The sequence below is a fragment of the Chrysemys picta genome, chromosome 5 (assembly GCF_011386835.1).
Source record: "Chrysemys picta bellii isolate R12L10 chromosome 5, ASM1138683v2, whole genome shotgun sequence".
Lineage (NCBI taxonomy): Eukaryota > Metazoa > Chordata > Testudines > Emydidae > Chrysemys > Chrysemys picta.
In genome coordinates this window covers 141966039-141979148 of record NC_088795.1, presented here as the reverse complement: position 1 = coordinate 141979148, position 13110 = coordinate 141966039, and the positions used below count along the sequence as shown (strand labels likewise).

General features: G+C 44.6%; 1 protein-coding gene across 2 annotated transcripts in view; it reads left to right on the top strand.

Annotated features, from left to right (window-relative positions):
- M1AP (meiosis 1 associated protein) overlaps positions 1-13110 on the top strand; it is an 85230-nt gene that overhangs the window by 50211 nt on the left and 21909 nt on the right. For both annotated transcript variants that reach the window (XR_010601966.1, XM_065598376.1), the window contains 2 exons: positions 1469-1649; positions 12745-12918. Coding sequence is in view for 1 of the 2 variants with exons in the window: in XM_065598376.1 (XP_065454448.1) it covers positions 1469-1649; positions 12745-12918 (355 nt within the window). In the remaining variant the exon portion in view is untranslated. The remainder of the gene's footprint in view (positions 1-1468; positions 1650-12744; positions 12919-13110) is intronic.

Here is a 13110-nt window from a genome sequence, read left to right as displayed (position 1 = left end):
AGCCCGAGAGGGGAAGTGCCCGGCCGGCGGTATTTTTCCCAGACATGTTCGGCTTTTTGGCAATTCCCCCTGGACGGGGGTTTGATTACCAAAAAGCCGGACATGTCCGGGAAAAACCGGACGTATGGTAACCCTAGGCAAAAGAAACCAAACCATCAGCCCCCAACCCAGCTCACCATAGAGTCCTGTTCCCTCAGGGAGGCTTCTCCAGCCCTTTTGTCAGGAGCCTTCAGGGTAGGTCTGTCCTCTTCCCAGCCTCCCTTCTGAGCTGGGCTGCTCCCTTTTCAACCCTGTCTCCAGCTGAAGCATGCTTGGCAGGGCTCCCTGGGCCCAGTACTGTCCTTCAAACTTGTCTGCAGGGCCGGCTCTAGCTTTTTTGCCGCCCCAGGCAAAAAAAAAAAAAAAAGGGCGGACAGACTGCCAAAGCAAAAAAAACCCCCAAAAAAACGGCAGCTGCAGGGAGCGCGTGGAGGGCAGTCAAGGCGGCTCGCAGGGGGGTGAAGGGCGGCACCCGTCCACTCCCTCCGCCCATGGGCAGCCAGGCGCTGCAGCCCGCTTGCAGCCGAGTGAGAGGGGCTCCCCCCTCTGGCCTTGGGGTGTCTCTCCCGGCCGGGCAGGCGGAGCCCCCGGGGGCTGCAGGAGGTGCTGGCTCAGCCGCTCCTTTAAAGGCGGCTCGGCCGGACTCAGAGCGGCGCAGGAGGCGGAGGCCGGTGCAGGCGGCGGGGAGTGGTGTGTTCCGGGGAGCCTGGCCGGGGTCCGTGGCCAGGGTCTGTGCCCCTGCAGGGCTGGGCTGGCCGTCCCAAGATTGGCCGGAATGCCGCCCCAAGCACGTGCTTTCTTGTCTGGTGCCTGGAGCTAGCCCTGCTTGTCTGGGCCAGTTTGGGGTTTGCATACACCATCACAAAGGGACAGTAACTTCATATAGAAACCATTTCAGTACTGACAACTCCAGCCATTCCAAAATCATGAGTCAGGCTCCATGAAAACCAAGATTGCCTTAAAAATCCTTTTAAAGTAATACATGTTGAGCTCTTTCTGTATATCTTCTCTATTTTTGAGCCTTCCGAGTACACTCACATAACGTTTTCAAGCTTTTCTCCACAACCATGAGGACTGGATTTTTTTTTTAAGTGAAAGCAGAGATGTTCATGTAATCACCTGACTTCAGGAGTTGATGTTTAGGAAATACACCATCTCTCACCGACTCACAATCAAATCACAAGAATTGGCAACAGCGCCATTTTGCAAAACGAGGTTACATCAGCACTTAATGATAGCGATCCCTGCACCATACCTTTGCATGGTGTCACATGGGCCTCTTTGGGCTCCCTGCACTGTATGGGGGCAGGGGTTCTAGAGGGGCTTCCCTAGCTACTGTATTCTGCTAAACAGCAGCTGGGTGTGATATCTCTGGCAGTCCTGGCAGTTGGAGGTAGCTACTGCATTAGATCTGTGCCTTCTATTTCAGATTACAGTTTTGACTAGTCAGCCAGGCAAAGACATGGTGAAACAACTGGAAACAGGGTTAAGAGAGATAGACCTGGTGAGTCTGCGGAAACTGCAGATCATAGAGATCTCACAAGCAGACTTGCTGGAGTCAGCGGATGTGGAGTGGCGCATACATGCTGAGGAAGAGGTCAGCAGTGATGGTAAGTGCAGGGAGGGAGCACAATGTGGTTATGCATTTGGAGAGCAATACAATCACCAGATGTCCTTTTAATGTGAGAGTGGCTGCTCGTCAGTAGTATGTAACAAACCTCACAGGCGGGACGTTGCTGAGCCAACAGAGGCATTTAAGGGAGGGCAGGCAAGTTTTGTACCACTGCACTCCCCAGGGAGCTCCACAGAGGGTGGGCAGCTTTAATTCATGGCCTGAGTTCTCTTGGAGACTCATCTTCAAAGCTTGATCAGAGAATGTGCTGAAGTGCATTTCTTGGGTGCTCTCGTCCATACTACCTCTCCAACTGCCCTCCCATTTGCTTGGCGACACTAACTGGCTCCTGGTCTCTCGGCAAAGGGGGTTGTGTGTGACTTGCACTAGTCCCAGATTTTCTGCCAACCGGGGCACATAACACAACTTACTGGGTGGAACCTAAGGATTGACTAAAGCCCCAGGGGCTAATTGTTATTTTGGCTGGCTGCAGTACTGCTAAAGCATGCTTCCTCCTAATCTCTAGGGGCATTCTCAACAATCAAAATTGAAGCAACAACAATAAGAAATTGCAGAACCAGAAACCCCTATTCATTCCTGTTTGTAGCTTCCTGCTTTCATAGTGAATGGGTACAGGCAACTCTCTAAACAAGGAATTCAAAGAGTTATATTCAGCGAGAGAAATCCTGCACTTGGTGACAAAAGCTTATGAAACATAAGGCCAAATTAATTGCACTCTCTCATTTAGATATTTGGTCTGACAAACTCCTTCATATCTCCGATTAGCAGCTGATGTTTCAGTTAAATTCGCCTTCCCGAGGCCTGAGGAAATTACTGGGTTTATGTGAGCAGCGTTTGTCAATAGCAAAGGTTTGTACTCTGCTCTCACAAACCTGGGCTGCAGCACAGCACATGCTGATCACATTTTGCCACAGGCAACAATCTGTGCCCCTGACTGCACTCAATCAACCCCACCTCACTATGCCAGTGTTGACCAAATCACGTACTGCTCATCCCAGAGCTGCTAAATTATACAACCACGCACTTAGACAGCCAAGCTCACTGTTTTACCATCCCCTCTTCTCCCAGGGTCCTCAAAAGTTGTCTGTCCTAAAGTGATCTTCCCTTTCAATGGGGCAGCTATTCAGGGTTCTGCACTGTTTGAAAAAGGAGGCCTTAGGGAGAATGCTCATCTTTGTGATGGTAATACACTCTGATCAGATAAAAAGCTCTCCAGCCCCCCTCACTAACCGTTACCAGTAGAGCTGGGAATGAATAAGGAAGAGGATAAAGGTCCCACAATTTGGGGTATCGTTACACTGAAATATTTAATATAGCCAGGAGCTGGAAGAACCATAAACTGAGTTGAAATAAATGAATTTTGGAAGGGCTTGATCCATACAGTTCCAAGACTGATATGTTCACTGAAAGGGTTTACTACCTGTGCAGAGGGGAAGCTTCTGCATGGCTGAAGAATACAGAGTTCAGTCAGAGAGGGAGCAATGTTAGCAGGTGGCTCTTGATAGGAGAAACCGGAACTGCTGAACAAAGGAGTGGATTAAAGTTCTTGATAAAAGTGTATGCCTGAGCCCTGTTGTATTAATGTAGCTGGAATAAAGGGCCCAAAGAGTCAAAGGTGTTAATATGACTGCGTCACTCTCCAACATTAAAGAGTGTTGAACAAGTTTTGGAATACAGAGACCTTGGTGTGACATCCTGTCCCTTTAAATGTTTGAGGACTCTTCCTCCCCAGTGAAGCCTTTCAGGTTAGTTTCAATAAAGCATGCCCAGCAAATGCCTCTTCCCACCCCCACTCTGCCCCAGCCCACCTCTTGCTCCCCCTCTCCCCCAGCACCTCCTGCCCGCCCCTGAACAGCTGATCTGCAATGGGCAGGGTTGCTGGGGGGGGGAGGGGAGTGGGAAGGAGCTGATGGTGGGGCCGCCGGTGGGTGCTGAGCACCCACTAATTTTTTCGTGGGTGCTCCAGCCCCAGAGCATCCATGGAGTCGGCACCTATGTCTCTCAGGCTGGGCAGAGCTGGGTCATCTGCCTTGTCTCGTTGTACTGGTGCAATTTGGTACACTTGGCCTCAGGATTAAATCAGTGCAGCAGCTTCAACAGGAGAGACTGAGGGAGTCCCCACATCAGAATATTCCATAGCCCCATGGCTTGAGCACTCCCCGGAGTGTGACAGATCCCTGTTCAAATCCCTTCTCCACCTCAGGTGCCATAGGCACCTAACTCCAGGGGAGGGCTCACACCTGGGAATTCCTAGCATAGATAGGCACCTAAGTCCAGGCTGCAGGGAGCCACCTATCTCCATGAGAGGAGTAGTGCTTAACACCCCCTCTCTGGTCACCAGCTCCCACCCAGTAGCTTAGGCGGCTCACTGCCTAGCCTACTGACTTCTGTGAATTGCACTATAAGGTGTCTCTCTCTCTCCCCAGGTGTTGGATAGGAGTCTCGGCACCAAACTCAAGCTTTGTGAATCACAGTATTTTTCTAGGTGTCTAAAAACTAAGCACCGTGATGGGTCTGTGTCAACATCTAACTCTGTTTGTGCATCCAGGCCCATGTGTTTCACAAATATTAAAGAATTTATCTTCACAACACCCCTGTGAGCTTAGGTTGTCATCGTCTTCTCCTTCCCCTTTTCCCAGGTGGCTGGGATCGGGTGGGTCGCCATATCAGACTTAGGTGGTGGTATTATCCCCATTTTACAGCTGGGGAATGGAACCACAGATTTAAAGTCAAAATTATCAAAGGAGTCCACTAATTCTGGGTGCCAAACTGAGACCCAAGGCCTGGTTGTTCATTGTATTTTGCATTTAATTGCACTTCATATGTTCAAAACACAGCTCAAATTGAATTCCCTTGCAGTTGTGAGTGCTCAGCACTTCTACAAACCTGGCCCCTTGTATCTCACACTGGGGAGCCAGAAAATGAGAAAAGACAGTTAGTGACCATCTGAGAGTTCTGGCTTAAGTGACTTGCCCAGCATTACACAAACTCTGGGGCAGAGGCAGGGATGGAATCCAGTTTTCCAGGACGGTATTCAGTTGCCTTAACCCTGAGACTATCATGTCTCATACCATCCCCTGCCTCATTTTCTATGCACATTCCAACTTCTGCAACAAATGAGACGAGGACAACAGCTTCATTACCTCTGATTTTTCCATCTGAGCTTCAAACCAAGGTTTCAGTCCATTACAAGCTTCTGTTTTCAAGATTCAGGATTACATCCTCCAGCTCAACTTTCAAGGCCTCCCCATTGGCTCTCTCAGGGTCCATTTAGTTGCCATATCAGTGTCCGATTCAAACTCATACAGTGTTCTCTCATTCCACTGTTTCAGAATTTCTAAGGGTGTGTCTACACTGCAGCGGGGAGATGTCATTCCCAGCATGGGTAGACAACTTCTCGCTAGTGCGCAAAAAACAGCAGTGTGGACAGTGCGGCACAGGCAGCAGCTCAGGCTAGCCTAGGGTGGCCAGATAGCAAGTGTGAAAAATCGGGATAGGGATGGGGGGTAATAGGAGCCCATATTAAAAAAAGCCCCAAATATCAGGACTGTCCCTATAAAATTGAGACATCTGGTCACCTAGCCACCTGAGCCTGTACCCGAAGGTTGGCCAGGCTTTGACTAGGGTGGGTAGCCCGCGACTCTGCCCATGCTTTAATGTCCATGCTGCTATTTTCAGGGTGCTAGCTTGAGTGAGACTAGCAGGAGTCTGTCTACCTGCACTGGGAATCTCACCTCTCAGCTGCAATGCAGACATACCCCAGAAGGACTGGTTCGTGCCTATCCCCTCCATTCAGGACCCTAACCCTAATGGGCGTGGAGTAAATACAGTAGTTATGTCCCAGAAAGATGCTTCATCCATCTGTGCATTTTTCAAAGAAACAGCCAATGTAGAAGCTAAAGAGCTAATAAATTCTTCATGAGTGTGGAGAACCATCATCTCTCTCTGTGTGAGTTAGGGAAACAACATAAATTTATGCTTTACAGACAGATGAACAGGAAATGGCTCTGTGCAGGTAATTGCTCTTCAAGAATGTAATTAGTGGCATTTCACTACAGCTGCCGCACTGAGGTATGGCCAAGCTGCCCCATTTCTTTCTAGTAAGAGACAGTGTTGAGTTTCCTTTTACTAAGGCCATATGTTTTGCCAACACAATTACAGTACATAGGCAGCCACATTGCTATTAGAGAAGAGAAAGGAAATTCAAGTTTATTGAGAGAGGAGTGACAACATTCCCCAATTGCAGACACTCAGGATCACTCCAAGAGGAGTAGCTCAGCACTGTGTGTGCATGCCATTTATCAGAGAGAAGCTCGTGCATTCCCCAGTGTTTTGTTTGCTGAAGAGCTAAGGTTGTCTCCAGTCTATATTTCAGAGCAGATGACGTTAGCCAATGCTCCAAACATTAATCATTCCTCCAGCATAAAATGGTGCATTCACCAGCTCTGAATTATTCAGAGAGGAGAGAATACGACTGGCAGCATTGTGGGCAAGAAGCTGACTCACCCATCAATGCTGTGCATACAGGGTATTCTCCAGCGAGGAGCCCAGATCCTTCCCTGGCCCTTTCCTCCTTGGCATGCCTCAGGAAGGAGTTCACACACACTCTGGCACTAATTTCCATCAAGGAGGAGTCCATGTGCTTGCCATTAACCTGTGTGCTCAGCATTCCTTGGAGAGAAGCTGCAGTATTCACCAGTGCCATGCTTCTTGGGGAGGAGCTGTCATTCCTGCAGCACCCTGTGCAGGGTACTCCTCAGAAAGGAACTCACACAGTCACCAGTGCTTTACTCCTCAAGGCACAGCACATGTGTATTCACCAGGATTACATGCTCAGTATCCTTCCAAGGCAAAATGAAGCACTTGCTGGGGCCAGGTACCTGGAGTCTCTTTGCGGAGGGAACGATGTATTTCCCACCATCTCAGGCAGGGCTGTGAGAGGAGCATCATCAGCTCTCTACCCCTCAACATAAGAACGGCCCTACTGGGTCAGACCAAAGGTCCATCTAGCCCAATATCCTGTCTTCCGACAGTGGCCAGTGCCTGGTGCCCCAGGGGGAATGAACAGAACAGGTAATCATCAAGTGATCCATCCCTTGTCCGCTCATTCTCAACTTCTGGCAAACAGAGGCTAGGGACACCTGATATCTCTGCTCTGAAGAGCTCACAGTTATGGGGTGGAATTGAAGGATAAGTGAGCAGTATCACAAGCATGCCAAACAGGCCAGCTGCTCCTTTAGGAAGGCACAGCTCATGTGTGTTCACCAGGATTACATGCTCAGTATCCTTCCAAGGCAAAATGAAGCACTTTTTGCTTCCTAAAGGAGCAGCTGGCCTGTTTGGCATGCTTGTGATACTGCTCACTTATCCTTCAATTCCACCCCATAACTGTGAGCTCTTCAGAGCAGAGACCTGCAGCACCTGCAGACTTGTGGGCACTATCAAATAATAATGACCAGGAAGGGGATTGCTTTGCTCCTTGGCTGGGGAAAGGGCTATACTAAACTGTGGTCTGTCAAAATGAAAGTTTGCTGTGAGGCTTTGGTTCCTACTAGGCCAGAAACTGGAAACATTCTTTAATTTTTAAGATTGGGGTTTTCAAAAGAGTCTTAGGGATTTGGGCACCCAACTCCCATAAGCTGCTTTGAGAGCCCAAGTTTAAATCATTTACTATCAATGGTTGCTACAGCAATGTATGAACAGGGAACTAGCGAGCAGAAATAGGGCCATAGTATTATCCCCATATCCAGTATTAGTGAGACCATTACTGGCTATTGTGTCTAGGGCTGATGTCCACAGCTCTAAAAGGATGTTTACTAATTGCTAAAGGCTCCAAAAAGAGCTACAAGAATGGGTCCATCTCTGGAAAACCTGCCTTATAGTAAGAAACTAAAGAAGCTCAATCTCTTTATCTTAACAAAGAGGTTGGCTGTGGTTTACAAGTACCTACATGGGGCAGCGATTTCTGATAGAAGAGGGCTCTTTAACCTAGGACCGGTGAACAAAATCCAGTGGCTGGAAATTGAAGTGATAAATTCAGACTAGAAACAAGGCATAATTTTTTAAGTGAGAATAATTATCCATTGGAACAATTTACCTAGGGACATAGTGGATTCACCATCACCTCAAATCTTTAAATCAAGATGAGTTGCTTTTCTAAAAGAGCTGCTGTATCTGAACTGAGGTTCTGAGCTTAATGCAGGAACCACTGGTAGAATGTACTGGCCTATGCTCTGCACGAGGTCAGAGTAGATTATCGAATGGTCCTGCTGGCCACAAAAGCTGTTAATCTATGAATCAAACACAGAGTGTACTTGCTTTGTCTAGTCCTGAGTCAGAGGACAGCCCCGTTCTACAGAAAGCTCCTCCATTTACTTCAATGTTGCAGAATCGGCCTGTATCATAGGGGAGAGAAAACTCTCCAGAATTTGTTTGGATTGGTTGTTAGATATCTGACATGTTTATCTATACTGTTTGTATTCCCATCACTAGTAAAGAGCAGTTTGTGGCATTAGGGCACATGACAATACTCTAGCTGAAGAAGAAAGCTACATCTGTGTGTCTTTAAATTCTTACACTGCACAAATCACCATGGTTTCTGAGCACCTCATGTATTTATTAGAGGGAACATCAGAAAATCTCTGTACATCTCTCACCTTCCTCCACTGCAATGTGCCAAGGGAACATTAGGCTAAAAAGCTAATTAAGAATCCTTCTCTCTTGACTTGTATTTTATCTGGGAAAGTGAAGTAACTTTGCACAGCAGGATTTATCACCTGTTTGGCCACAAACCAGGGTGGATTTGATTTAAATCATTATTTAAATCACTAGTCAGGAAGACTCAATTTAATCAATCTACATAAAAGTGCATTCTTCTTTGTTGTTATAACCTTAATATATATGGTGAAGAATACACACTATACATTTTTAAATTGATTTATTTTGAAAACTTTTCAGATTAGTTTTACAGCTATATCAGAAAATGAATGATTGTTTGGTTATTTCATTTACCAAAGGTAATTGAAGCAGATATTTATGAAGTCATTGGGAGGTGAACTATCCCAATTCAACAGGTTAATCATTAATATTTGGAGGATTTTCTTGCCATTCTGTATTAGGAGGAGATCACCACCAGACAGACATTTAAATTGTTTTCTTTAACTAAAACAACGTTATGTATTCTGGATTTTTTTCTTCAACAGCAAACATAATATTTTAACAAAACAAGCATACGAATTTTTGAATTTAGTTAAACATTCAAGTTTTTTAAAATCAGGTTTGTTTTTGTTAAAAATTTTTTAACTAAAATAGTTAATGAAATATTTAAAAAACAAAAAACAAAAATTAAAATAGACTATGTCAGCTAGGTCAACATGAGAAACTTAAGATATTGGCTTTGTAGCTAACTCAATCACCTTCACCTTCATTTTCCTGTTTGTTCATAATCTGGAAAAGAAAAACAAGCTTTCCTGCTTTTTCAGGTCCCAAACGATTTTTCAATTTGGAATGAATTAATCCAAAGGAAGAAAATATTCTTTCTACACCAGCAGAAGAAGCTACTGCTGTTAAAAGTGAGATTATCACTTCAACAGTTTCTGAATCCAAGTGCTTAAGTGACTTCTACCAGTTCACTGGTGTGACTTTCTTTAAAACATCATCACCAAACATATATTTCTTGAATGGTTCACTTTTAGCTCTGAAGTTTATTATAGTTGGCATTATGGAGGGATGATTGCTGGATGTCCATGTCATAGCCAACTGCTCTTCTTCAGCAGTTAAAGTTTGACCCTGGTACTGAGTATTGAAAATATTTGCAAGAAAATGAGCTGGAGATAGTGCTTTTTCCATTTGTTTTTTTAATGCTTGTAATTTAACTCTGTCATTGCATATTTCTCTTTTTAAGATCTCACTCAATTCCTTCCAAATTTCAACAGCATCAGCAATAAAACAGCTATTTCCCTGCGTTTTGTTCAAGGCTACATAAATAGGCTTCAGGGTACTTAGCATGTGCTCAACATTTCTCTTAAGCCCAATGTTGAGAACTTTGGCTGTGACAGTGCCATCTATTTTTTCACAATTTTGTTCACAAACTGTCATCAGATTAGGCCAGTTCTTGATATAGTGCTCAAAACAGTCCACTACGGAGTTCCATCACACGTCTTGTGGGAGAGTTAGCTTGGTTCCTCTCACTCTTTTCAGAGCAGCTGCTGCAAAGTGGTTGTTACGGAAGTATTTTGCAATTTTGCAAATTTGCAATTTCAACAATTATTATAATTGCAATTGCAATTATTTCTGGAACATTGAAGTCTTTGGCTAGGAGGTGCATCAAATGAGCACTGCAACCATATGTTATTAGCTTGGGACTCTCTTCTAAATAATTTCTTCTCATCTTGGATACATTTGCAGCATTATCTGTGACCAAGCTGCGTACTAGACATTTGAATTTTTTTTCAGTTTGTTATAGCTTTTACTGCTACTTCTTGTAAGTATTCTGCTGTGTGTGAATTTCCTGATGTATCAATTGTTTCTGTAAGGAAGACATTCCCTTCTTCTGTTGTCACACAAGCACATACAACAGGATCATTGTGGACATTGCTCCACCCATCAAGACTCAGGTTAACAATTTATCCTCTAGACCTTTTGCACACTGCTCAATTTCTCTTTCAAACACTTTATCCAGCAATTTGCCTGCGACATCTGCTCTGTTGGGTGGACTGTAGCCTGGTCTTCATGACTGAACCATGTTAATGAAGCATGGGTTCTCAATCATAGGGAAAGGAGAATTTGTTGCATAAACAAACCGGGCAATTTTTTCATCAATTACCTCTTTTTGTAATCTGCTGGTTCTTATCACAAACTTATCTATGGTTGTTTCTGGATGATGGAGGGTTTTTTTCTTTTTGCTACAGGTGATATACTGTGGCTATGTGACATACATGATGTGACTGAAACACTATCATTGTCAGATAACTCTGAAACTATAGAAAATGATAGTGATCTTGAAGGTGGATAGTCTTCAGAATCCTGTTGAGGATGGATTCTCCAAACCAAAATAAGTCAATGCAGTTATTTAATTATTACCACCATACTGCTCATTTAGTATTCCTCATTGCATTCACTGACACTCAGTACTACTTTAAAGGTGAAATTGTAAAAGGAAGATCTGCCTATTTCAGCTATTTCTTTTTTATCACAACTGCATCTAAAATGATAGTACCATAGAGTAACAACTATATTTTTTGCTCAAACATAAGAATTCAAGAATAATCCAGAAGGAAGACAGGCAGTCCTTAAGAAAGAAGTATGAAATAAAAAAGTTTACCAACCTGAAGATCCTGCATGTTCAGACATGTTCCTTTCATCATCTTCAGCACAGCTTCCGCCTGAGAAGAAACACTTCTCATGATGTTGTTTCATTTGAGCAACCAGGCCTTGCATTTCTTTGTTGCGCTGTTTACATTTTGCACACATGCCTGTCTTACCCACAAGTAAAGGAACTTCATTAAAATATTCCCAAACTGGGTCTCTTTTACGGCCTGCTGCCATTATAGGATTTCCTTTCTAGTAAGAGAATGGTATGGTAGATCTCAAATCAATGAAGGCTACACTCAGAAAGACCTCAAGATTTCTGGAATATGCTGCTCAAACAAAACAGGAGTACTGAGCACTGAGTCCCATTGAGTAGATAGAAAGATTAACCTAAATAATCTATACAGGAGCCCCTGGAACCCCATAAGATTGGGTCCCTAATCCATGAACTATTGGAACTCATTTACAAAACTTTCTTAAACATTACATGAATATATTGTCTCATACTATAGAATTAGAATTTATAATCCCTATTCCATGATGAGATATCTTTGAGCTATAACATATCTTAATTAAAACTATCTTTAGATAGGTTTTTTCCTCAAAAAGCATTTTATTAAAAAAAAATCTGATTTTTTTTTATTTTATTTTTTTTAAATCATTGATTTTTATCCACCCTGCCATGGTGAGCCAGGGCAGTGAGAGCAGCTTTGTGTTGTGCCACCAGAGAAATCCTTGGTGTCTGACTTTGCTGGAGTTGAGTCAAGTAGCTCCCGGCTGGAAGCAAGTATATCTCCGGCTGTGCCATACATGCTGCTGCAGTTCCTGTAGATTTTCCTTGGAGATGAGTGGAATGTGTACAGTATTTAGTCTGACCATTTAGTTTGAGGCACAGTTGAAGAACTGTCTCTTGGAGTTCAGAATTCTGCGCATTTCTCTATTGAATCCAAGTATCAGATTATCCCTTCTTATAAAATAGGCAGGATTGAGACTGCATGCTAAAGTTATGGGACAAATACTGCCTGGCTCAAAACTACCATTGATGGGCAGTATAGGAGAATTGCGCCCAGCATTAGTCAGGAAGACCTAAGTTCTCATTTCAGCTCTGTCATTGACTCTATAAGACCCTTTGCAACTTTCTGCTTCAGTTTCCCCATCTGTAAAATGGGGCAATGATACCTACTCTCCTTAGGAGTTGTGAGGCTGAGCCAGGGTTTTGACCATGTTAGGTACTACTTCTGTTTCACCTACATTTTCTTTAAATGAATTCAGTCTACTTTAAAACTCCCACTTCTATCCCATGAACTTACCACCTGCATGTGTTTTTACCTTTGATCTGAACACTGTTTTTTTTGCCATGTAAAATATCCCAGGCTGGTGTGGTGAAGGCCCTTGTAACCCAAAGTGTAGAGGCATGCATGTGCATAAGCAGCATGGCCTAGGGGAGCATTCCTTGTGTTCAGGCATGGACTCCTCTTGCTGCAGCTGTTGGGCAAACAAATACAAGTACAAACAAACTGGGAGTAAGGAAAGTATATGAGCCATTGAGACACCAACACACCTGCTCAGAGTGGCCACAGCACAGATGGTTCGTATGGTTCTGGGTTCTGAGGCCTCTTCCCAACTGGGAGAGTCTTGGGGACTGTCCTAGTATAATTTTGACAAACATCTGTCAGGGGCAGTGTAGGTATACTTGGTCCTGCCTCAGCGCAGGGGGATGGTCCCTTCCAGCCCTAAATTTCTATGATTCTCTCCTTCCGCAGACAGTGCGATCCTGGGGATGGATATTGACCTTCAGACCATAGAGAATGACGTTATCAGCTTGGAGACTTTCTTTAAAACCTGGCTTCACGATCATGGCACAGACAGAGAGCAGCTCCATCTCCTCCTTCCCTCAGGAGACTTCCGTCACTTCACTGCCCCCAGGACAAGTCTAAGTATTTCATCTTCTCTCCCTCTCAGCTGTGGCCCACTGACTCTCACTGGCCCACAGATCACACAGGCCTGGGGCACAGTCACCACTCAGCAAAGTGACAGAGTCCAGCATTCTATGGTTGGCTGCAGCTAATACCATAGCTGAGGCTGAAAAAGGCAATTGATTTAGAATGGCCCATTTTCAGGTGCCATTA